This window comes from Neoarius graeffei, chromosome 3, assembly GCF_027579695.1.
Source record: "Neoarius graeffei isolate fNeoGra1 chromosome 3, fNeoGra1.pri, whole genome shotgun sequence".
Classification (NCBI taxonomy): domain Eukaryota; kingdom Metazoa; phylum Chordata; class Actinopteri; order Siluriformes; family Ariidae; genus Neoarius; species Neoarius graeffei.
In genome coordinates, this window is record NC_083571.1 from 105,161,550 (window position 1) to 105,187,195 (window position 25,646).

The 25,646-nt window shown below is 40.4% G+C and overlaps 1 protein-coding gene across 1 annotated transcript in view; it reads left to right on the forward strand.

Moving 5' to 3' along the window:
• Positions 1-1,695: 1,695 nt before the first annotated feature.
• The window catches only part of fmn1 (formin 1), a 44,504-nt gene continuing 20,553 nt past the window's right edge, over positions 1,696-25,646 (forward strand). Inside the window, exons 1-6 of the mRNA XM_060917834.1 lie at positions 1,696-4,307; positions 4,909-5,014; positions 7,670-7,731; positions 7,905-8,614; positions 9,573-9,714; positions 16,170-16,257. Of these exons, the coding sequence (XP_060773817.1) occupies positions 2,265-4,307; positions 4,909-5,014; positions 7,670-7,731; positions 7,905-8,614; positions 9,573-9,714; positions 16,170-16,257 (3,151 nt within the window). The 5' untranslated portion in view covers positions 1,696-2,264. The remainder of the gene's footprint in view (positions 4,308-4,908; positions 5,015-7,669; positions 7,732-7,904; positions 8,615-9,572; positions 9,715-16,169; positions 16,258-25,646) is intronic.

The window sequence follows — 25,646 nt, forward strand, 5'->3', positions numbered from 1 at the left end:
ATGCAACCCATCTAACTTGAAGGAGTTGGAGGAGTTTTGCCTTGAGGAATGGGCAAAAATCCCAGTGGCTAGATGTGCTCAGCTAATAGAGACATACCCCAAGAGACTTGCAGCTGTAATAAGTCTTGACTTTTTTTGGGGGGGTGAATACCTATGCACACTCCAGATTTCTGGGTTGTTTTTTTTTTATCTTAATTATTGTTTAATTGTTTTATTACTGTTTAATTCTTGTAAAACAACAATTTTCACCTTTAAAGTGGTAGGCATGTTGTGTAAATCAAATGGTGCTAGCCCCCCCAAAATCCATTTTAATTCCAGCTTGTAATGCGACAAAACAGGACAAACACCAAGGGGGATGAATATTTTTGCAAGACATTGTATAATGATATTTGAAAGCCCAGAGCTGACCAACTCTTAAATGACTTAAAGATACAGTTTGTATGTGTTCCAAACCTACAATAATCATAATTTTAAATATAACACAGAAACTGTTGTTTATAATAATGTAATGTGATGGATCTTGCTGAATTAAGAACTAAATATTATACTGAGATGTTATGGGGTTAAAGCCCCCCCATCCAAAGTCTCTGCATCAGTCAGAAAGAAATAGTGCGTTCAATGCAGCTGTAGCTTCCATTACTTGTATTCAAAAACTGTTGAATCTTTGCCAATTATCCATTACCTTATAACGTCACCATTATGCAAATGTGGAGCTATTCTTAAAATATGTGATTATAATTGCTATCAAATGCACACTGACACTTTTCTTAAGGGTTATTTGTGATTAGTGGCGTTCATTTCAGTCTGTCATGCTTCTGTAATAAGAACCAAGTCATATTTACACTATAGTTCCCACTAGATCAAATAGAGCACAATAATCATTTCTCCATTTTATGGTCTTACTATGAAAAAAGCAATGAAAAATGTTTAATTTTATTTTTAAGCATGGAAGGAAGGATGGATGGAAGGATGTTGCATCAATGTGGTTGAAATGGCTCAACAAATCTTCAAATTGATATTCTCAGTACAGATTGTTGAGCAAACAAATAAAAGGGTTAACAAGAGTCTTGGCCTTCCAAGGACATTTTAAATTCTTTTTTAGATTTTTTTTGGGCTTTTTGCACCTTTATTGGATAGGACAGTGTAGAGACAGGAAATGAGCAGGAGAGAGAGAGACGGGGAGGGATCGGGAAATGACCTCAGGCCGGAATCGAACCCAGGTCCCCGGATTTATGGTATGGCGCCTTATCCACCTGAGTCACGACGCCCCCCCAAGGACATTTTAAAACTCATTTTATGCATGTAGTGTCCAAAATATTGCATTGTAGCAGCTCCCTTTTCTCCCATTATTTGGTTTGGCAGAAGAAAAATGTACCTAACCTCTGAGGGCATGTTGCACATTGGCAGTGCCTGTGGATCGATCGGGTGAAAAGAGGCTAATTGTTGTGATTAACGTGGCAGTTTGTTGTGTGCTGAGGTGCAGACATCTTCAGCTGATCAGGGCAGGGGTCTAGTGAATAGATGTCACTGCAGCAAAGCATGTTTTACTGCCTAGCCATGACCTGTGTGCATTTGATAGTGTCAAAGGGTGTATTCAAACAGTGTGTGACCAGGAAAAGGAAAGAAGGTGGAGCGTTTGCACTGGGGAAAGGAGTGTATATGTGTAAATAAGATCATATTTTGCTGTGTGGTGGTTCTTGCATGACATACGGATTAAAAGCAAGAGGACCTGCCGATTCTACTGGTATAACTCAACTAAACTGGAGCAGAAAACTAAGTGAAGGTAAAGGAAAATCCCTTGGAGCATCCATACCAGTTGGAGAATTAATTTACTCCCAGCTCCAAATTGAACATTTGTAGATTGTCATTTGGATATCTGCTTTGGACTGACAAGATAAACAGAGATTTTGCATCATTCTCATTTTTACCTGACCTCATCCTTCTGGAAGTTTCAGTAATAATCAGGAAATCAAGATGACTAAAAGCACACTGGAAAAGAAGGATTTGGAGAACAGTTCCGGTGAAGAAATATGTGTACAATAACAAAGCATGATATTAGATGTTGTTGGCAAGTTTTAGAAATCCAACAAAACATTTATTTAGCAAGGATCCAAAAAACAAATTCTAGCTTGAATTGGCATGCCAACAAAACTGAATCAGCGAAAATGCAAAAATAACACGGAACTATTCTGCTTAGTGGAATGTTGAAGTCTGCATGTAAACCATAATATACCTCCAATTAAAGTGCCTTGCATGGAAAAAAAATGGATAGCAATCCTGCTAATTCATTGTTTGACAACTTATCCAACCTTTTCAACCCCATAGAGAAAACTGAAGACACACCAGTTCTTTCATCTTTTCGTTCCCTGTCTGAGAAAGACGATGAACCTCAGAACATCAGCATCCAAAAACCTCACACTATTAGGTTTGATAACGAAGTCCCTGTTGAAAAAGATCTCAAAGCAATGGATGGTTCTAGTCAAATTGATAGCGGGACAACATCTGAGACAGAAGACTTAATAGAGACGGAGGTTGTCTTAGCAAAAACAATCCAGCCTAGAGACAAATGCAACAACCATAACAATCTGGGTCAGAGATCGTCTCTGGAGCAAATACAGGATAATAATGTTGATACTTATGTTGATACTAACATTGACCGAGATGAAGTAAAAATTCAAGAAACATCAACTCATACTGGAAGGGAATTATTGGATATGGACCTACAAGTTTGTATGGATCGTGAATGCAATTCATGGAAAGATTCATCCTTGACATGCCAGGGTGACCAAAGGCTGGCAGATGCTCAAGCTGACAAGCTGTCCAAAGCATTTAGCCAGGAATATAATGATGCTAGTCTGAGTAACACAGCACCCACAGAGAGCCACAGAAGTGGGGATCTCTCAGACTGTATCAGCAAACAGACTGCAGAGGGATTACCAGACAAAGTTATGAGAGATGCCAACACAACTAATATCACCAAAGAAGAGATATTATCGACTGCACAGTATGAGAGGAATTGTCAAGAGTGGCCAACTGAGATTAAAGGTATGCAAACCAAAACTCTGGAACCATCACATATGGACAAAAATAAGGAACTATACACAGGGAGTGCATTTCAAACAAGTTCTCCAGATATCAACAATCCAATCTGTACTGTAGCAGAGTCAGATCATGCAGATGAGGCCATGTCTACTTTTGAAAGTAACCTGGTTATACCTAATGGAGACTTTGGTACAAAAGCAAAGTGCACAGACTCAGATACAAGCAACAATATGATCCAACTTAAAGAGGAACTCTGGAGCTCCTTAATTCCGGACACATGTAATGGATGTCATTTGGAATCAGACAGGCAAGCCTGTTCAGAAAATGGAGATTCAGTCCTCAAAGTCAAGTCTGATGGAGTGTTAAAAGTAAAATTAGAACCAACAACTCCAGACAGCCTCATTGAAACACAAAAAGGGAGAGAAACAAAAGATGTACAAGAATTGAGTAAGCTAGAAATGAAGAAGCTTAGTGGACAAGATGGAGGCATGATGATGAAAGACGAGAGTGAGAACCTGGTACAAATAGAGGGAGAAAACAAAGAAAGAGTGATGAAGGAAGAGACAAAGGATATATTACAAGAAGACAGCAATTCAGAATCCTTAGGTATTCCCTCTGCTCCTGGAAACCTAGAAGAGCAACCAAACACTGAAAACGCTTCAAGGTCCACCAGAAGAGATACCTTCTCTCCAAGCCTAAAGTTGGAGAAACCTCCTCAGCTACCCTCCATCTTTAGTGGACTGAAAGGGTTGAAAAAAGAAGTGCATGACCAGCAGAAAAAAGTATTAACCCTTGAACAACCTAAGCATCCTGTCCAGATGAAACAGGCTTCTGTTAAACGGGCACTTTTCTCAGATAAACATTCCAAAAGTGAGGGTAAAGGAAGCATCCTTGAGCAGCTCTCTCAACTCCTGAGCTTTGATGCTGGTAAAGTAGGAGCAAAAAAACCACAGGAACCCCCAGCAAGTCCTCCATTTTCACCTAGCAGTGAGACCACAGTAGCAGAAATGCCTTCCATAGAGGAAAGTGTGGAGGATCCTGATGTTGCTTCATCAGAGGAAAGTGGCAAAGTACAGAGACAACCCTCAGAGACAGCCCTCAATGCTTTCAAGGCTTTCTTTACCCCTAAACCAGCTAAGAGGGACACCTCAGACCATATCGACCTGGATGCTGTAAAGAGGGCGTTCAACCCGGAGACAATTCGAGCTATCTTTGACAGAAATTCTGGCAAGTCTCCAGACAACAAGAACATCTTTGATAAAAAAGTATGCATTAAGAAATTACTTTAGCATTGTTTATGAAAGAGTAAAAGCATATTTCAAATTAGAGAATTGTGCTGTATTTTTCCAAGATATTTAAAGTTTCTTATTGGAACCTTCTCTGATTGAGAAATACTCTGCTGTAGAATTTTGCATGGGCAAAATTCTTAGCAAAAAACCCTTCCCCCAGCGGGACTGAGCAAAAAAAATTTTACAGGTTCTTTAGTTAACATTTTTAAAACCATTTTATTACATGGCCAAGTAGTTATTTTTATTGTATTATTGTATTATTGTATTTGGCTTCATACATCAGATACACCAGCACTAAAAGCATGATTTAGTGTTGAAGTTTTATAAATGAATACAAATTAAAGTACTAAATTTAATAAATGAAGCCTACAGGAAACATGCTGTAGAATCAAGGTTTAGAATGTTATAAACATGGTTAAACAGTTTATTAAACTGGTTGAATGTCATTTAAACTCATTTACATTTTTATAAACTCTTACCTTGACTTTAAATTTGTACAGTATTGGAGAAAGTGACTGCTTGAAATGGTATGTTTATTGTATAAGTTCACGTGATGTGTTTTTTTCTTCTTCTCCAGGCTCCTGAGAGTGAGGAGAGGACTCCGGGGCGTCTGCAGGCTGTCTGGCCCCCTCCACAGCCCAAAGACAAGGAGGAGAAAATTGGGCTAAAATACACAGAAGCTGGTAAGTGGTTAAGAAATGTAAAGCAAATGTTTGTCCTGAGTGAAATATTTGCTTTTTATGTAATGGCACAACACTCTCCAAACAACTGCGAATACACCTCCACCCTCACTAATTCTTCAGAGAGTTAGATACCTTTTTTTTTAAATCAATTATATTATTTGTGGTTCCATTTTCCAACTCTGGTTTGCACCTAAATAAATAAATTGTATTAAATTCACTCAGGCAAACTGAAACCAGGTAAACTTTGTGCATTTTGTTATTCCACCATCACATGCTACTACTATTGACATACTTTGCGTATTGTACCAGGCAAATATCCTGTAATCCAGCAAGGTACAGAGTCTACAGACACACCTTAGTACACAATGTAAGAATAGTCATATCTCACATATGACTATGCTATTTATTAAAGGTGGGGTGAGCGATTTTTTGTCAGAACACTTTTAGTAATATTTGCTGAAGGTCTTCCAAAATCACAGACTATATCTTTATATTGTTTACTATTTCACATTTCACCCGTATAGCGTAGCTTTATTTCCATCTTTTGGAAAGTAGTCACTGTCTTAGTCACACCTATCTTGGAGCTATACTGATTGGATTTAACCGTTCAAACACAACAGCATTAGTGAGGTCAGGCACTCATGTCGGGTGAGAAGGTGCAGTCAGCATTCCAATTAATCTCAAAGTTGTCCAGTAGGGTTGAGGTCAGGGCTCTGTGCAGGCCGCTCAAGTTCTTCCAGTCCAACCTTGGCAAACCATGTCTTTATAGGCATTGCTTTGTGCACAGGGGCATTGGCATGCTGGAACAGGTTTGAACCCTTTAGTTCCAATGAAGGAAATTGTAATGCTACAGCATACCAAGACAATTTTAGACAGAATACAGTAGTATTTAAAAGAATACTGCATCCTAGTAACATTTTGGGTCATCAACAGAGCAGGTGCCCTGGCATGGAGGTGTTGTTGTTGCAGTGTTTAAGACTGTGAGCTATTGATTAGAAGGTTATTAGTTCAAAACCAGAGATTGCCAAACTGGCACTGTTGGGTCATTGAGCAAGAGCCTTATCCATTATCTGCTCAGCACAACTGTAAGTTGCTTTGGATAAAAATGTCTGTAAATGCACTGTGGAACTGTACTGCTGGGATGAGCACCATTCTTCCTACTCAAACAGGGTTGGTGATGGTGGTAGAGAGTGTTTTTTAACACGCTGGTCCAAATTCTCACATTGGTGTTCAACTGAGTTGAGATCTGGTGACTGAGAAGGACACAGCATATGGTTTATGTCATTTTCATACTCCTCAAACCCGTCAGTGCACCATTAAGCCCTGTAGATGGGGTTATTGTCATCCTGGAAGAGACCATTCCCATCAGGAAAGAAATGTTCATTATAGGATATCAGTCAGGTGATCAGTCAGAATAGCTTTGTATTGATTTGTAGTGAGTTTTCCCTCTACGGTGAAAGTGGACCCAAACCATATCAGCAAAATGTCCCGTATCATAATGTAGGGGCATTTCCATATCATCTGTAAAAACTAATGCATCAAATGTATTGTTTCCCTTCTTAATTTTGTCCTAATTGTATGCAAACTTGTGCTGTGACCTACAATACCAGTAAAAAGTTTGGACACACCTACTCATTCATAGTTTTTTTTGTATTTTGATTATTTTTTACTCTATAGAACAATACTAAAGATATAAAAACTATAAAATAACATATGGAACGTATATTGAATTATGTGGTAAACAAAAAAGTGTTTAAAAAAAGTTTCATATTTTAGATTCTTCAAAGTAGCCAGTGTTTACCTTGATGACGCTTTGCACACTATTGGCGTTATCTTAACCAGCTTCATGAGGTAGTCACCTGGAACGCTTTTCAATTAAAAGGTGTGCCTCATCAAAAGTTAATTAGTGGAATTTCTTCCTTAATGCATTTGAGCTCATCAAACTGTAAATAATAATAATACAGCAAATAGCTCTATACCACAACTGCAGTAATCCATATTATGTCAAGAACCGCTCAACTAAGAAAAGAGAAATGACAGTCCATTGTTACTTTAAGACGTGAAGTGTCTTTTAATTTAATTAAAAAAAAAAAAAACGACAGCGGCACGGTGGTGTAGTGGTTAGCGCTGTCGCCTCACAACAAGAAGGTCCGGGTTCGAGCCCCGTGGCCGGCGAGGGCCTTTCTGTGTGGAGTTTGCATGTTCTCACCGTGTCCGCGTGGGTTTCCTCCGGGTGCTCCGGTTTCCCCCACAGTCCAAAGACATGCAGGTTAGGTTAACTGGTGACTCTAAATTGACCGTAGGTGTGAATGTGAGTGTGAATGGTTGTCTGTGTCTATGTGTCAGCCCTGTGATGACCTGGCGACTTGTCTAGGGTGTACCCCGCCTCTCGCCCGTAGTCAGCTGGGATAGGCTCTAGCTTGCTTGCGACCCTGTAGAACAGGATAAAGCGGCTACAGATAATGAGATGAGATGAGATGAGATGAGATGAGATGAAAAAAATGACCACCAGTGACTTGGAAGATGTGTGCAAACTTTCGACCAGTACTATGTACATAGTATATGGATGATTGACAGCTCTGCATATATCAAAGCTATCACTGACTGCATGCAATGTTTTGGATAAATTGAGTGTTCAGCATTTTGTCCTTGCAGAACATCAAGCAGATCTTCTACAACTAAAAAGAGAGTGCAAAGAAGAGCTGGAGGCAGTAGAGGCAAGTTACAAACAAGACATGATCTTAAGCTGATAATTTGATGCTCCTGTCAAGTATTAAGTGTGTGAGAAAGGGGTAGAACTGTGGTTCTCAGTCATTTAAGCTAATTGCATATGCTTGACCATGTTTATCAAAGAATTTACCAAACTTATCCCTAAAATGATCCTGCACAGGCTGACTATAAGCTCCAGATCTATCACCTAAGAGAGAAGAATGAAGAATGTGTGTCCAGATTGCAAGCTGAAATTGTGGATCTGAAAAAAGCCACCAAGCGCTCACATGGTGAACTCAGAGATGTGGCTGTGTCCACAGAAGACAATTTCACACCTCGCATTTTTCGCACTGTGTGCATTCAGACAGACAGAGAGACTTTTATTAAACCTGTGGAGGAGCCAGAGTTAAGCAAAGACCTTTTCCTTCAACCAAATGTGCCTAAAAAACTTGATCTTGCATCAGTTAGCCTCTTGGGCAAACAGGAGGCTGCTCCACCTCCGTTACTGTCATTGACGACGCCACCACCACCACCCCCACCACCACCACCACCACCACTGTATGTTCAGTCAGGATTCGATAGTGTAACAACTTCAAAACCTTCAGCATCACTGCCTGATCCTTCTGTGTGTTATTCAAAATCTGCTCAGTCAGACAAGTGCCCGCCATTCACACAAGGCAATGGTCCACCCCCTCCACCACCACCTCCACCAACAATCAGAGCTGGTCTCTCTCCTCCACCACCCCTACCAGGCCCTGTGCCCTCTCTTTCCATTGGAGGTGGACTTTTCCTCTCTAGACATGAGGAGAGGCCACAACGAAAGCCAAGAGTGGAACCCATCTGCCCAATGAAGCCACTCTACTGGACACGGATACAGCTTCAAGATAGCAGGTAGTACTTGAGCACTCACATCACTCACATCATCAAACTTACATGAGCAACTTTTAGAAATCCAGTTCGTTAGTTCTCAAGGGGTCTTTGGATAGTTAAGGATTTGTAACTTACTAAAGGAATTTTACCTGGAACCCTCAGTGGAAGGGAAATACTCTGTTGTAGGGCTCTATATAGAAATTTTAAGATACAAGTTTTTTCCTGTCCAAAATGAATAACATCCATATCGCATTATTGAAATGTTGATTTATTTTTGTTAGACCCTGTAAACATAATATTTCCATGGCAAAAATATGGAGACATTTCAATCATCTTTCATCACTCCCTTCAAAGAAAGACAGATCTGTGTGTGAAAGCAGGAAAGAGACATTTTCAAGACTTCCTGATTAGACATCAGGGGCAGTATAAGTTTAACCGCAGCAGCCTGAGGTCTGTCTTTGGGGCCAGTAGTCGTACAAGCAGACCTTCCAGGACCTCTAGTGGTGGTGTGGATTTCTGTGGGATCCTGTTTCCAGGCCCTCGCTCTGCTGTTGCACTGTTATTTGACACCTCTTGAAAGCCTTCCTCCCTCACTGGGCAACCAGCAAGCCAAAGCTGAACCCAGTCAAGCTTAGCCTTGCAGCGCCTTGCTGGCTCTCTAACTGTTTTCATGGGAGCAAGAGTTTAGCAAGGCAGAGCACTCGTATTTGACCCCCTACTGATTTCATGTGGTTTCAAGCATGGTTACCCAGAAACAGTAACAGTGTGTTTCCATTAGTTTTTGCATTTGCTTAGTATTTGGTAGGCTGCCTGCCTGCTGTCTTTGAAGTGTGAAAACTGAATCTTGCTAACCTTTTACAATGAGAAGAAAAGCTTTCAATTATTCAGGATTATGTTAAAGAGGGAGGGAGTACGGCTTATAGAAATGAAGCCTTCGTGGTGTCTGGATGTCTGTCTTCATCTCTGTCTCTTCTCCTAGAAATGATACATTGTGGAGCTTGCTGAAGGAGCCGGCCATAATAAATACTAATGAGTTTGCTGAGTTGTTTGCTAAAATGGCTTCACCCGCCAAAAGGAAACCCCTATCTGAGGCATATGACAAGAAAGCCAATGCCAAGAAGGTATAAAATCCTCTCTAATCATCAGGATAATGGTGATTAAAGGACACTTTATATAGTTCATTAATATTTATATCATAGTCAGTCAGCAGTTTTTATACAGACTTCTGTAATTTACAAGGCAGTATTCTGTAAAATGGGGCGGCACGGTGGTGTAATGGTTAGTACTATCACCTCACAACAAGAAGGTTCTGGGTTCAAGCACAGTGGCCTATGGGGGCCTTTCTGTGTGGAATTTGCATGTTCTCCCTGTGTCTGTGTGGGTTTCCTCCGGGTGCTCCAGTTTCCCCCACAGTCCAAAGACATGCAGGTTCGGTTAACTGGTGGCTCTAAACTGACCATAGGTGTGAATGTGAGTGTGAATGGTTGTTTGTGTCTATATGTGTCTGCCCTGTGATGATCTGGCGACTTGTCCAGGGTGTACCCCACCTCTCGCCCATAATCAGCTGGGATAGGCTCCAGCTTGCCCACGACCCTGCACAGGATAAGCGGTTACAGGTGATGGATGGATGGATAGTCTGTAAAATGACAAAAGTAATGCCACAGACAATGTATGGTTCACAGGCTCATAAGCATGTATGTTTTTAAGTTGCCTTAAGGTTTTAGAATGAAAATTGTCTGGCCACACAGTACAACTACTTGTACCCTTAAATACCGAAAAACAGAATTGTCACATCTTTATTTAGCAACATCAACTACGAAAATCAAGCACTATGCCAATCTTTCCTGGCAGTAGCTCGATGATTTAGTTAGAAAGCTCTGCCAACATGGTAGCTACAGTAAGCATTACAGAATAACAATAAAATACCTCCCTAGGGTCCATGCCCATGCTCAGGCTCAGATCCGTGCCTGAGTCCATGCCCATGCCCGGGTTCATGCCTATGGTTGAGTCTATGCCCATGCTGATGCCAGGGTCGATGCCCATGCTCAAGTCCATATCTAGGCCTAAACCCATGTCAATGTCCTTGTGGTGTCCTTTTCACTTCCTAATTTGCTGGTACCCATTCAGCTCATTAAAACAATGCTTTATTCTACCTGAAAAGTAATGAAATACTTTGAATTAAGTAATGCTATTTGGTATCATTGTGTGCACCACATTGAGCATGGACCAAAGCAAAAGTATTCATCCCCTTGGCGTTTGTCCTCTTTTGTTGCACTACAAGCTGGAATTAAAATGAATTTTTGGGGGGTTAGCACCATTTGATTTACACAACATGCCTACAACTTTAAAGGTGAAAATTGTTTTTTTGTTGTGATGCAAACAATAATTAAGATGAAAAAAACAGAAATCTGGAGTGTGCATAGGTATTCACCCCCTTTCGTATGAAACCCCTAAATAAGAGCTGGTCCAACCAATTCACTTCATAAGTCACATAATTAGTTCATTAAGATCCACCTGTGTGCAATCAAAGTGTCACATGATCTGTAACATGATGTCTGTACAAATCAACCTGTTCTGGATCCTTCCAGACTCTGCAATGCTACTAAGCAAGCAAAATGAAAACCAAGAAGCACTCCAAACAGATGAGAGACAAAGTTGTGAAGAAGTATAGATCAGGGTTGGGTTATAAAAAATATCCCAAACTTTGAATACCCCACAGAGCACCATTAAATCAATTACAGCAAAATGGAAAGAATATGGCACCACTACAAACCTGAACTCAGAAGGCCGCCCACCAAAACTCACAGACCGGGCAAGGAGGGCATTAATCAGAGATGCAACAAAGACACCAAAGATAACACTGAAGGAGCTGCAAAGATCCACAGCAGAGATGGGAGTATCTGTCCATAGGACCACTTTAAGCCATACACTCCACAGAGTGGGACTTTATGGAAGAATGGTCAGAAAAAAGCCATTGCTTAAAGAAAAAAAAAAAAAGAAATCATGTTTGGAGTTTGCCCAACAGCATGTGGCAGACTCCCCAAACACATGGAAGAAGATTCTCTGGTCAGATGAGACTAAACTTGCACTTTTGGGCCATCATGGGAAATGCCATGTGTAACGCAAACCCAACATCCTGAGAACACCATTCCTGCAGTGAAGCATGATGGTGGCAGCATCATGCTGTGGGGATATTTTTCATCTGCAGGGACAGGGAAGCTGGTCAGGACTGAAGGAAAGATGGATGGCACTAAATACAGGGTGATTCTGGAGGAAAACCTGTTTGAGTCGGCCAGAAGTTTGAGACTGGGACGAAGGTTCACGGTCCAGCAGGACAATGACCCTAAACATACTGCTAAAGCTACACTGGAGTGGTTTAAAGGGAAACATTTAAATGTCTTGGAATGGCCTTGTCAAAGCCCAGACCTCAATCAAATTGAGAATCTGTGGCATAACTTGAAGATTGCTGTAAACCAATGCAACCCATTTAACTTGAAGGAGTTGGAGCAGTTTTGTCTTGAGGAATGGGCAAAAATCCCAGTGGCTAGATGTGCTAAGTAAATAGAGACATACCCCAAGAGACTTGCAGCTGTAATTGCAGCAAAAGGTGGCTCTACAAAGTATAGACTTTTTTTTGGGGGGGGGGGGGGGGGGGGTTTGAATACTTATGCACACCCCAGATTGTTTTTACATCTTAATTATTGTTTGTGTCACAATTAAAAAAATTGCACCTTCAAAGTGGTAGGCATGTTGTGTAAATCAAATGGTGCTAACTCCCAAAAATCCATTTTAATTCCAGCATGTAATGCAACGAAACAGAACAAGCACCAAGGGGGATGAATACTTTTGCAAGACACTGTACATCAATGTCTGTTTGTACCATCCATCACTTTTTGAGAAACAGTGGGCTCAATCGAAAAAGAACCAGGATGATTCCATTGTTGAAAGAAAAACTTTAAAAAAAAAAAAGCCAGACTGGAATTTACAAAAATGCATATTGATAAGCCACAATGCTTCTGGGAACATGTCCTTTGGACACATGAGACAAAACTTAAGCTTATTGGCATGTCATATCAGCTCTATGTCCACAGAAGAAAAAAATGAAGCTTTCAAAGGAAAGAACACCACACCTAATATGAAACACGGAGGAGGCTTGGTTATGATTTGGAGCTGCTTTGCTGGATCTGGCATGGGGTGCCTTGAATCTATGCAGGGCACAATGAATTCTCAAGATTATCAAGGCATTCTGGACCAAAACATACTACTCAGTGTCAGAAAGATTTGTTTCAGTCACAGTTCATGGGTCCTCCAACAGGATAAAGACCCAAAACACACAGCTAAAAGCACCTATGAATGGTGAAGAACAAAACTTTGGACTATTCTGAAGTGGCCTTCTATGAGCCCTGCTCTTAATTGTATCAAACATCTCTGGAAAAAGCTGAAACATGCAGTGTGGAGAAGGCACCCTTCAAACCTGAGACAGCTATAGCAGTTTGCTCAGGAAAGTGGACAGATGCAGAAGTCTCATGGAGAGCTACAGAGATCGCTTGTTAGCAGTGATTGCTGCTAAAGGTTGTACAACAAAATATTAAGTTAAGGGTCCCATCGTTTTTGTCCATGCTATTTTTATTTGTTTTGTTATGTAAAATATTAAGTTGAATCAAAAATCAAAAGCAAAGTCTGACTTGTGTTAAACAAGACATAAACAATGATGGATGCCATTAATTTTTGTCAGTTTCAAGTTATTTCAGAAATAGTTGTGTTTTTTCTTCATGGAACAAATTTGTCCATATCTGTAGCAAAATTAGCTACAAAAATCAAGCACTGTGCCCAACAGTAGCTAGATGACTTAGCTAGAAAGATCTGCAAACAAGCTCATTGTCACTGCTGAACCCAATCCAGACTTGAGGCAAACCATGTTTGGTTGACGCCAGTATTGCAGCAGTAGGGTGTCCAGTTCCTTTCTGCACACTCACACACATATTCACACCTATGGACAATTTAGAGTAGTCAGTTAACCTAACTGCATGTCTTTGGACTGTGGGGGAAACCAGAGCACCCAGAGGAAACCCATGCTGACACGGGGAGAACATACAAACTTCACACAGAAAGTCCCCCGTCAGTCACTGGGCTCAAACCCAGAACCTTCTTGCTGTGAGGTGACAGCGCTAACCACTGCACCACCGTGCCGCCTGCTAACAAGGTAGCTACCGTAAGTATTATAGAATCACAATAAAATGCATCGGTCAAGCTAACATTAAGCTTTTATATCATAGCCAAATCCAACAAAGAGCTTACGGTGAAAATTGTTTCACCATATAGACTTTTTTTTTTTGGAGGGGGGTATATATTTGAATAACTATTATATTAAAATAAATATTCATAAATGTAAAATTTATTTCTGGAATTTATATATGTCTGTAAAGCTGCTTTGTGACAATGTCCATTGTTAAAAGTGCTATACAGATAAAACTGAACCGAATATTACGTAACTAGTGTTTGTTAAAAAGAGCCCTCACCCTCCCAGTGCTATCAAAGGATTTTGTGCTATAAAGCCCTACAGTGTTTTAATACATTAAACTGGGTGCTAATAGTTTACATTTCTTTTTTGAGCCAAGTGCAAGTATCTTTTGTCAAAGTTTAGGTAAAATAGCTTTTGTCTATTAAGTGATGAAAGTGTGATCTATCTATCTATCTATCTATCTATCTATCTATCTATCTATCTATCTATCTATCTATCTATCTATCTATTTGGAACTGGATCATGTTTAGCTCAGTTTTTGTTGGTTTGTAGCTTTACCTAAAAATACCTACACTACCGTTCAAAAGTTTGGGGTCACTTTGAAATTTCCTTATTTTTGAAAGAAAAGCACTGTTCTTTTCAGTGAAGATCACTTTAAACTAATCAGAAATCCACTCTATACATTGCTAATGTGGTAAATGACTATTCTAGCTAAATTCTACTAAGCCCATGTTTACATTAGACCGTATCAGCGGATCATCAGATTAACGTTTTTAAAACGATTAGTGTGCACACAGCAACACCAATACACGGATACGCTCGGCTCCGCAGGCATCCTGCGCTCCAAATCACTCCGCCCTGAACAGCGAGTGCCCTCTGGAGGGTGCGCACTCCGGCCTTGCGCAGCTCACACAGCGCGCGAGTGAAGTGCACAACCAGTGATTCGGGACTGAGCCGCTGTGTGTGTGATCCCAGCGCATATCACTTACCACTCGCAAGTGGAAGGATGGCAAGCCTAAAGACAATCATAACTACACAATGGGCAGTATTTGCATCAGTATTTGCAGTATTTTCATACTTTTATACTCTTTAATGAAAGGTGATACAAGGCGGAAGTCCGCGCCGTTTTTCAGCAGTCGCATCACATGACCAACGCCAGCGAATCAGGAAGGTGGATGTCACAGTGACGTTGTCCAATGACGACGCCAGCTAGAGCTCAGCACAGCGTATCCGCGTATCTCAATGTTTACACAGCACCGGATCAGACACGATCTGGATTGAATACGTGGACCCTGGCGGATTCCCGTTTCCCGGCGTTTCCAGGCGGTTTAATGTAAACGGACAGTGCATCCGCGAAGAAAACGAGACAGATACGGTCTAATGTAAACTTGGCCTAAATGTCTGGTTTTTGGTGCAATATCTCCATAGGTGTATAGAGGCCCATTTCCAGCAACTCTCACTCCAGTGTTCTAATGGTACAATGTGTTTGCTCATTGCCTCAGAAGGCTAATGGATGATTAGAAAACCCTTGTACAATCATGTTAGCACAGCTGAAAACAGTTGAGCTCTTTAGAGAAGCTATAAAACTGACCTTCCTTTGAGCAGATTGAGTTTCTGGAGCATCACATTTGTGGGGTCGATTAAATGCTCAAAATGACCAGAAAAATGTCTTGACTATATTTTTTATTCCTTTTACAACTTATGGTGGTAAATAAAAGTGTGTCTTTTCATGGAAAACACAAAATTGTCTGGGTGACCCCAAACTTTTGAACGGTAGTGTACTATCTAACTCTCTGTTAGTGGAAACCTGATCCCCTGTTCATCTCTTTCATCTTTTAAGCAAAATGTTCACATTATCTTCACATTATCTTCAAAAGTGCTTGTGTTGTTTCACTGTCATCATTACTTGGCTTTAGATAGTCTTTACTGAAAACATTCAACAGTTGTTGCTTTTATTTCAGGTAGAAAGTAGTAGTATGGTTTCACTGTTTTGTTGTGAATATCAGATTTTAATAGTTAAATTTCTAGATTATTTCTATTTCAGGCATAATAAATTTGACTGAGACATTATTTGTCTTAATAACTGGACGCCAGAATTACTGTTTCTGAAACTGCCATATGTAATTATCTTGGGATAAAAACTCACCAATTCTCTCCACAGCATTTAAGAGTTTATTAAAGATAATTACAGTACTGTTACTCTTGACCAGAGACTTTTTTTTCCATTTGTAGTTATTAGCTCTCCTCAGTCTTGCCTAAGACACAAAAACTTTATTTTCAGTAAACTCTAAGATACTTGACAAATGAAGTGTGTTGACCTTTCTGTCCCTTCAGATCATTAAGATGTTGGACAGCAAGCGTTCTCAAGCTGTGGGCATCTTAATCTCAAGTCTCCACCTGGAGATGAAGGACATACAGCAGGGTGAGAAGGTTTTCACACACAGCTGAAGACACCAAGCAAAAGCACCCCATCACCCCACATCAATCATCATTCAGTCTTCCACTGAAATGAAGTGCATAGCTTGAAACATCAATTCTACATTTTGTAATAATGACCAAATTTATTTGGGCCTTGGATTCATGTTTGGGCTGGATTGTGAGTGAAAGCCAAGTCAACCAGTTGATATTAGACAGCATCCAGTAGAAAATACACGAGTTTGGTTTTGAAGGCCTTTTATTCTGCTTAGTTGAACTGCCTTGTCTGAGTAATAGCACTGAAATGCCTTATTTGGAAAGTACTTGTGTTACATAACCACATGGTCTTTCCTATATTGACCTCAGATGCTAGATTCATCAACAAAAAGCAAAAAGTACCTGAAACTGAGACCGTTCCCTGGTACAGATCAATTAGCTGAGATTGTACATCTTTTTCATTACACCAGTACCACTTGGTTGCTTATCCAATTCAGCATGTTTTGTAACATACTTTATATTTGTCTTTTAACCCAGTTCATTTATTTCCACCCATACTAAACCATAACCACAATTCCTCTGAAATGTGTGAGGCCTGCTCATGCATCTGTTTACACTGTGTTATTATAAGTAACGCTACCAGGTACGTAGCAGAGACTAGTTTGATTGCTTTACAGTAATGACAAGTTGGGCAGCAAATTATAGTACTAGTCAGTGTTGTAGTCGAGTCACTAAACCTTGAGTCCGAGTCCAGCCTTAAGTCCCCAGTGTTCAAATCCGAGTCAAGTCCAAGTCATTAAAGAAAATTTCAAATCGAGTCAGAGTCAAGTCCACTATTGAGCCGAGTCGAGGCCGAGAACAAGACTCCAACCGCACCATTTGACGGTGGCTGTTGCTGCCTTTATGTGAAACTGTCTCTGCTACTATGTTGGACTAACGTTACTGCTCGACTGCCCCATTTTAATTACTAGGCTACAGATAAAAAGCTTGTTCATCGCTCAGCAAACCCCATCCACTATCAACAGGGCAAATAACATGAGAGAGGGTTAACACTAGCTAGTCCATCAGTCAGCAAGCAAGCCCCGCCCACTATCAACAGAGCAATGAACATAGCGTGCCACTTCCTTCTCTGGGTGGAGTCTTGCCAAATGACGATTGAAGTTCGAGGTTGTCCCCGTCGTCTCCTCGATAGTTCTTCTACATATGGAACACATAGCAGTGCATTTCTTCCCACTGCACGAGAAGTCTGTATAAACAAAGCGGACAATCCTAGGGGCGTCTCTCCAGGCATTTTAGCGCCATTAACGTTAGTTTCTTCCTGAACATGACGTATGAACAGGTGATTGTGCATTCTCTTGCACAAACTTAGTATAAAAATTAATGTGGATATACTGTAAATATCTTATGCCAAATTATTATGGCATGTTACAAAACATAAAGAAAAAATCCGAGTCCTCGTCTCCAATTTACGAGTCCAAATGCAGTTAATGCACGAGTCCAAGTCTAAGTCCGAATCATCGGTGCTCAAGTCCAAGTCAAGTCATGAGTCCTTAAAATTAGGGCATGAGTCGGACTCAATTCTGAGTCCTGGACTCGAGTACTACCGTACAAGCATGGTACCAATCAAAAGTTTGGACACATTTACCCATTCATAATAACAAATGGGTACTGTATGTTACAGTGACATAAAACAGTATATCACAGGTATTTTTGTTGTTAATTGGTGCTCATTTGATTGCGTAGTGAACTGTCATTTGAAGAAAGCCTTTTTTTTTTTACACAGGGGAAGTTCATTCCACCACCTGAGTTCCATTACAGAGCAGAGTTTAACAAGCCAAGTCATCACATTTGCATAGGATTTATTGCCTCTTATTAACTGGCCAACAAAATAGAATTGAATAGAACTACATGAAAAGAGTGTGATAATACACCAGACCTGACAACCATGAAGAAAATTAATGCTTCGTCACACATTATTTCCTGGCGCAGAAGAGCAAAGCAAACAAACAGCACTTTTAATCACTGTCCAGTTACAATTTACCAAAAATATTATTTGTAAAGTGTTAGATTGAACACTTCTGTGAAGGCTTGTTTAATCTTTCAGTCAATATTTCAGCCTTTGGTTACAATATGTCATTTTTGGTGAATTCAAAGCATCCTCTATTTATCTTGACAGAAAGCAAGGATGCAGCATCAGTGCATCTTTCAAGCACCATGAGCACAGTCCAAAATATTACGGAAAGGAGTAGGGTTCCAGAGAGTTTCTAGAGGGAGCTCAAAATACCTGCACAAATGTTGACTGGCTGATCTTCTATTTTTATTATGGAAAAAAGACAGCTCTTTTGGGGATTTTTGGAGTACGTTCTAGCATACTTTGATGTTAAAATGCGGCGCTTCTACACAAATATGCATAAAGATTGTCAGGTCTGATACAGTCTTATAGATAATTATTTTTTAGTATTTTGGTATTTTCCATTTCACCCTTCTCCCTCCCAGTTGAATACCTCAGACCTGAGAAATGGTGGGTCAAGCCACACTATGGTAGTGGCTCAAAAGAAACAGCGCAAAGGGGGATTGATAAGTTCTTTCAGGTATGTGGGGCCTGGGCTGTTTTCAGCATTGTAGGAAAGCATCAGTGTTTTATATCAGATGCAGGAAACTACAGGAAGTCAGTAGGGGGAGCACAGCAATAGGTGATGTGGGAAAACTTGGGAAGAATGAAAACAAGTCATGCAGCTGCATTCTTGATCAGTTACAGGGGTCTGAAGACCTGCCAAAATTGAGTTGCAGTAGTTCAATCTCAAGGTGACAAGGGACTGAACAAGTACCTGAGTGGCCTCTGTGGACAGAAATGGCTAGATACTCCTGAAGATGTCAGGGAGAAACCTCCATGACCATGTAAGGTTAGCAATGGGAGAAGAGACCAGTAGTCGGTTGTCCAAAATTACCCCAAGGTTAGGTGATCTAAGAATTATCTAGGAATAACACAAAGTCTTGAGAATGTACGTCTAGGGATATACAGCAGCTCAGTTTGCTGGGATTTTTAAGGTGATGAGCTGCCATTCATGATAAGATGTCTAGCAGATACAGTGGTGCTTAAAAGTTTGTGAACCCTTTAGAATTTTCTATATTTCTGCATAAATATCACGTAAAACATCATCAGATTTTCACACAAGTCCTAAAAGTAGATAAAGAGAACCCAGTTAAACAAATGAGACAAAAATATTATACTTGGTCATTTATTTATTGAGGAAAATGATCCAATATTGCAGATCTTTGTGTGGCAAAAGTATGTGAACCTTTGCTTTCAGTATCTGGTGTGACCCCCTTGTGCAGCAATAACTGCAACTAAACATTTCTGGTAACTGTTGATCAGTCCTGCACACCGGCTTGGAGGAATTTTAGCCCATTCCTCCATACAGAACAGCTTCAACTCTGGGATGTTGGTGGGTTTCCTCACATGAACTGCTCGCTTCAGGTCCTTCCGCAACATTTTGATTGGATTAAGGTCAGGTCTTTGACTTGGCCATTCCAAAACATTAACTTTATTCTTCTTTAACCATTCTTTGGTAGAATTACTTGTGTGCTTATGGTCGTTGTCTTTCTGCATGACCCACCTTCTCTTGAGATTCAGTTCATGGACAGATGTCCTGACATTTTCCTTTAGAATTTGCTGGTATAATTCAGAATTCATTGTTCCATCAATGATAGCAAGCCGTCCTGGCCCAGATGCAGCAAAACAGGCCCAAACCATGATACTACCACCACCATGTTTCACAGATGGGATAAGGTTCTTATGCTGGAATGCAGTGTTTTGCTTTCTCCAAACATAACACTTCTCATTTAAACCAAAAAGTTATATTTTGGTCTCATCAGTCCACAAAACATTTTTCCAATAGCCTTCTGGCTTGTCCATGTGATCTTTAGCAAACTGCAGACAAGCAGCAGTGTTCTTTTTGGAGAGCAGTGGCTTTCTCCTTGCAACCCTGCCATGCACATGATTGTTGTTCAGTGTTCTCCTGATGGTGGACTCATGAACATTAGCATTAGCCAATGTGAGAGAGGCCTTCAGTTACTTAGAAGTTACCCTGGGGTCCTTTGTGACCTCACTGACTATTACACGCCTTGCTCTTGGAGTGATCTTTGCTGGTCAACCACTCCTGGGGAGGGTAACAATGGTCTTGAATTTCCTCCATTTGTACACAATCTGTCTGACTGTGGATTGGTGGAGTCCAAACTCTTTAGAGATTTTTTTTAACCTTTTCCAGCCTGATGAGCATCAACAACGCTTTTTCCGAGATCCTCAGAAATCTCCTTTGTTCGTGTCATGATACACTTCCACAAACATGTGTTGTGAATATCTGACTTTGATAGATCCCTGTTCTTTAAATAAAGCAGGGTGCCCACTCACACCTGATTGTCATCCCATTGATTGAAAACACCTGACTCTAATTTTACCTTCAAATTAACTGCTAATCCTAGAGGTTCACATACTTTTGCCACTCACAGATATATAATATTGGATCATTTTCCTCAATAAATAAATGACCAAGTATAATATTTTTGTCTCATTTGTTTAACTGGGTTCCCTTTATCTACTTTTAGGATTTGTGTGAAAATCTGATGATGTTTTAGGTCATATTTATGCGGAAATATAGAAATTTCTAAAGGGTTCACAAAATTTCAAGCACCACTGTATGCTGAAATGTGAGGATACAACCTCACTGATAGAGAGTGTATAAAAGGAGAATAGAAGAGGACTCAGTACCAAGCCTTGTGGGACACCAGTGGAGAATCTGCATGGGCAGATGTGGATCCTCTTCATGTCACCTAATATGATTATCCTTTTAGATATGCAGCAAACCAACAACATTTGGTGCCACTATTTATAAGGAGGCTGTACTCATGAAGATGTACACAATTGTCTTGCAATTGACTATGTCAAAGGCTACCAAGAGGTCAAGGAGGACAAATACAGATGATACTGTAGTTTAGCTGATACAGTGGCATGAAATAACAGCCACAAGGGCTCTTTCTGTGAAGTGTGCTGCTTTGAAGACAGACGGGTTGGGACCTTGTTGGTTGTTCTGGGTAAGAAGTAATGATAACTGACTGTATACAGCACATTTATTTTCTGAGGGAGAGGTGTGCATCTGATCTGGGATCCCATGGGACCCAACAAAAAGTTGCAGTGGTGGGCCATTTTTACTTTTCTTTCATGTGAGTGGGAGTAGGCAGTCAAATATGAAGGTTGAGGAGCAAGTACAGACCACAGTTAACATATGAGCATATTGGTTCCTCGTACACTACACTTACCGTGTTCATTTATTTATCACAGTAAATGATTTATCTTGGTTAGAATTGCTGTAGATTATATTACTAACTTGTTTATGTTTTAAGATGTTTGTTCAAAAATATTGCAGGTATTTTCAAACAAAAATAATAATTGCAAGAACAGATGTGATTGGTCAAATGTTCTACAGGAGCAGGCAGAATTGGTTTTGAGTTTCAGTCAGAGTGGGTGAGATTGGTCAGAATTATTTTAGGAGCAGACAGTAATGCACACAACTCAGTTCTGAGGAGTCTAGCGTGTGCAGGCGACATGGTGGTGTAGTGGTTAGCACTGTCGCCTCACAGCAAGAAGGTTCTGGGTTCGAGCCCAGTGGCTGATGGGGACCTTTCTGTGTGGAGTTTGCATGTTCTCCCCGTGTCCGCGTGGGTTTCCTCCGGGTGCTCCGGTTTCCCCCACAGTCCAAAGACATGCAGGTTAGGTTAACTGGTGGCTCTAAATTGACTGCAGGTGTGAGTGTGAATGGTTGTTTGTCTCTATGTGTCAGCCCTGCGATGACCTGGCAATTTGTCCAGGGTGTACCACGCCTCTCACCCATAGTCAGCTGGGATAGGCTCCAGCTTGCCTGTGACCCTGTACAGGATAAGTGGTTACAGATAATGGATGGATAGTGTGGGCACAACTATTGCTGTCTTGAAAGCAGTCAGTACATGACCAGATATTATGGGATCATTTATGATGGAAGTGATCATTGTGGTGTCTTGCAAGATGGTCTAGAACATTATAGAGATGGGACGGTAAGAGGGATTGTGCAGTTTAGGAATATGGTAAGGGAACGATGCCAGATTATGGTGGCAGTTCATCACATTAATGATGGCGGCAAAGTCATCAATAGTCAGGGAATAGGATGGGGTGAAGGGGTGGTTTGGGAACAAAACTCAGCCTGGAATTTGCATTAATGTGGCCCTCTACTTTTGTCCAAAATAACATTAATGAAAGTGTGTTCAAAAGTAAGACATAGAGTGAAAGGATTACTCAGTTTCTCCTCCACTGGAGTCTGAAAAAGCTTCCTCCAAAATTGGAAGGTTTTTAAGTATCACCTGTTACTTAAAGGACATGGGACATGGATTTTTTTCTGGGTATAATTATGTATAAAGGACATAAGAAATGCCATCTAAATCACTGCAGGGCGTCAAAAATGTGAAAATCATCACATTATTCAACTTTTTTATACATCAGCGTAAAACAATGATTCGTTAATTAGCTAGGTGGTCATGTGACCCGTGACGTCACAAAAACTTTCGAAGGAGCCAGCGCTTGGGAATCTAATGTAAACAGGTTACCGAAATGGACACCATCGACAGTGACATTCCCGATGTTTCACAGAGATGTGAAGTTAGACCCTATCAATTCGAACCGATAGCTGGAAATTCACATGAACATGGATCTTGTCTTTACTCTGACGGGTCAGATGATTCTGAGAGTGAGAGTTCATTCAATCCCCATGAAATTGAAAGCGGTCGGCTCGATAACACTTCCTGGTAAGTTAAAAACAATTCTGCTCAAAGGCTAAGGCCAAATTAAAAAAATAGTGTGTTTCCGGTAACCCGACCGATCGAGAATTTCCGTGTCGAAATTGCCGACCGTAAAGTTTTTATTACAAATTTCCCTCGATCTTTTAGTGTAAGCGGCGTTAGTTTGTCATAATTTTTTGTTTCAACGCATTCAAGTTGTGAAAGAAACGATAAAAAGTAAAATGTTTCGCCACTTCTATCCGCCCTCCTGCATAAACATGGAAGCGCACTTGTATACTGAAGGAGGAAGGGAAAACCGAGCCGAGCCGCCATTTTGAATCCTCATTCAAGGCTGTAATGCAAATTGCTTCCTGTTCAGTATATAAGTGCACTTCCATGGCAGGGAAAAACACTACATTTTACCGCCTATGTAGTCCCCTATTTATACAAATAGGAGTCATTCAGGATTCAGCCATGTTTTTGCTCGGTGTTTTTGCTCGACCCAAGTTCTACAGTAGGCTAGGCTAGGCCGTCTGCTTTTAATGGAAGTAGCCTAGCCTAGAACGTTATTTTCACGTTATTTCTTGATAAGGTGTTTTCACGTTATTACATGAAAATATCATGAAATGTCGCTTCCGTAGATCATTACTCGAACTCTCGCGATATTTTTTTTTATTCGTTTAAAGATTTAAAACACTTTTATTTTATTATGATGTGTGGTATAAAGGATTCTGTGCCAAAATACTATTTTGTAAGATGTTTACTTGTATTAATTTTTTCGAACAAAATAAAAAAAATTAAGAAAAAAAAACTTCTTCCTACCTACCGACCTTATTTTAATATTTCATGTTACTGGAAACACACTTTTTTTTTTTTTGGCCTAATGATCTGTTGAAAGAAGTATTATTTTTGTATCATACATTGAAAGTTCATCATAGATCTAGCTAAAGTCCGTTGCAAGCTAGTTTTTTTTTGCTGATATTTTTCGAGATTGATTGAGATACAATGCTTCCAGAGTCCGAGATGAAAACATTCAAAATGGCGAAACGCCATCACACAGCCAACAACACTACGCCATTTGGCGAAAGAGATGAAAATTAATAAAAGTTAAACAAACTTACCAACATAACATTAATTTAAATGTCCATTAATGTTACAGGATTTCTTGACTGTCTCTACAGTTGTAGAAATGTTAGGCCCTGTATATTATGGCGCTATCACTGCCTCCATGAACCCGGCTATACGGCCTCTTAAATTTGGCTTGGCAATTAATATCGCTCAGTACCTGAGTATTAATGTTGAAAGAATCCTCAGTGAAATGGTCCGAACACAGTTTATGGGAAACAGTAGGTGCAAATTTTTTTCTACGGCAGTAGTGAGCCCACACTTTCCTCAGCTTCGGGTCCTTGGGGAATGCAAAAAAACTTACTCCAGGGCATTTCCCATTGGAATTATTGCAAACATAAGCAGCACAATACACCATGATGTTCAATGTACGTTAAAGACTATAAAACCAATTTTCTTGTCATTCACTTCTCCATTCATCTACCCGCTTGTGCTGTGCCCGAAAGTTTTTGTGACGTATGATCACGTGACAGCGGCTCTTCCGGTTGTAAAATATGCATATCGGAGCTCAAGCTGAAATGCCATATAATCATCACAAATATAACGATTTTGCTGAATTTAATAGATGATTTTGTATTTGTTGATGCAATTAATTCATATTTTTAATGGAAAGAAACCGATATAGCGTGCATTTATGTTTCATGTCCCATGTCCTTTAAAACTGACAATTGAAAGCTGCAGAGGAGAACCATTAGGGTCTTCTAGGCCTTCAGAGAAGGCCCAACCATATCAGCGTTTCAAATGTTAGCTTAATTTCTTTCATTTTTTAATTGCTTTCATTCTTTCATAATTTCATTATAATTATTCTTTTCTAATTGTAATTTGGCCTCATTTTCTATCAAATTTGCTTCAGAAATGAAAGGGTTACTGTCCTGAAAACATTAAAATCGAGTTATCCAATGAGATTTTTTTGTTTGTTGTCTCTAGACTGAGAAGAGTTTAGAGCTGGCTCACTCATTGGTTAGGACTTCATTGCTGGGACAGAAGGCCATGACAATGTATGTTTATGTTACCCATTTTCCGTAACCGCTTATCCTGTGCAGGGTCACGGGCAAGCTGGAGCCTATCCCAGCTGACTATGGGTGAGAGGCAGGGTACACCCTGGACAAGTCGCCAGATCATCGCAGGGCTGACACATAGAGACAAACAGCCATTCACACCTACGGTCAATTTAGAGCCACCAATTAACCTAACCTGCATGTCTTTGGACTGTGGGGGAAACCGGAGCACCCAGAAGAAACCCACGCAGACACGGAGAGAACATGCAAACTCCACACAGAAAGGCCCTCGTCGGCCACTGGGCTCGAACCCAGAACCTTCTTGTTGTGAGGCGACAGTGCTAACCACTACACTACCGTGCCACCCAGAAAGTGGCAGATGAATTAACCAATCAGATTTTGATTTATAGTGGGAGGGACCAAAAATGTATTGTCCTAGGCCTTCTTGAAGGCCAATGCTAACTTACCCACA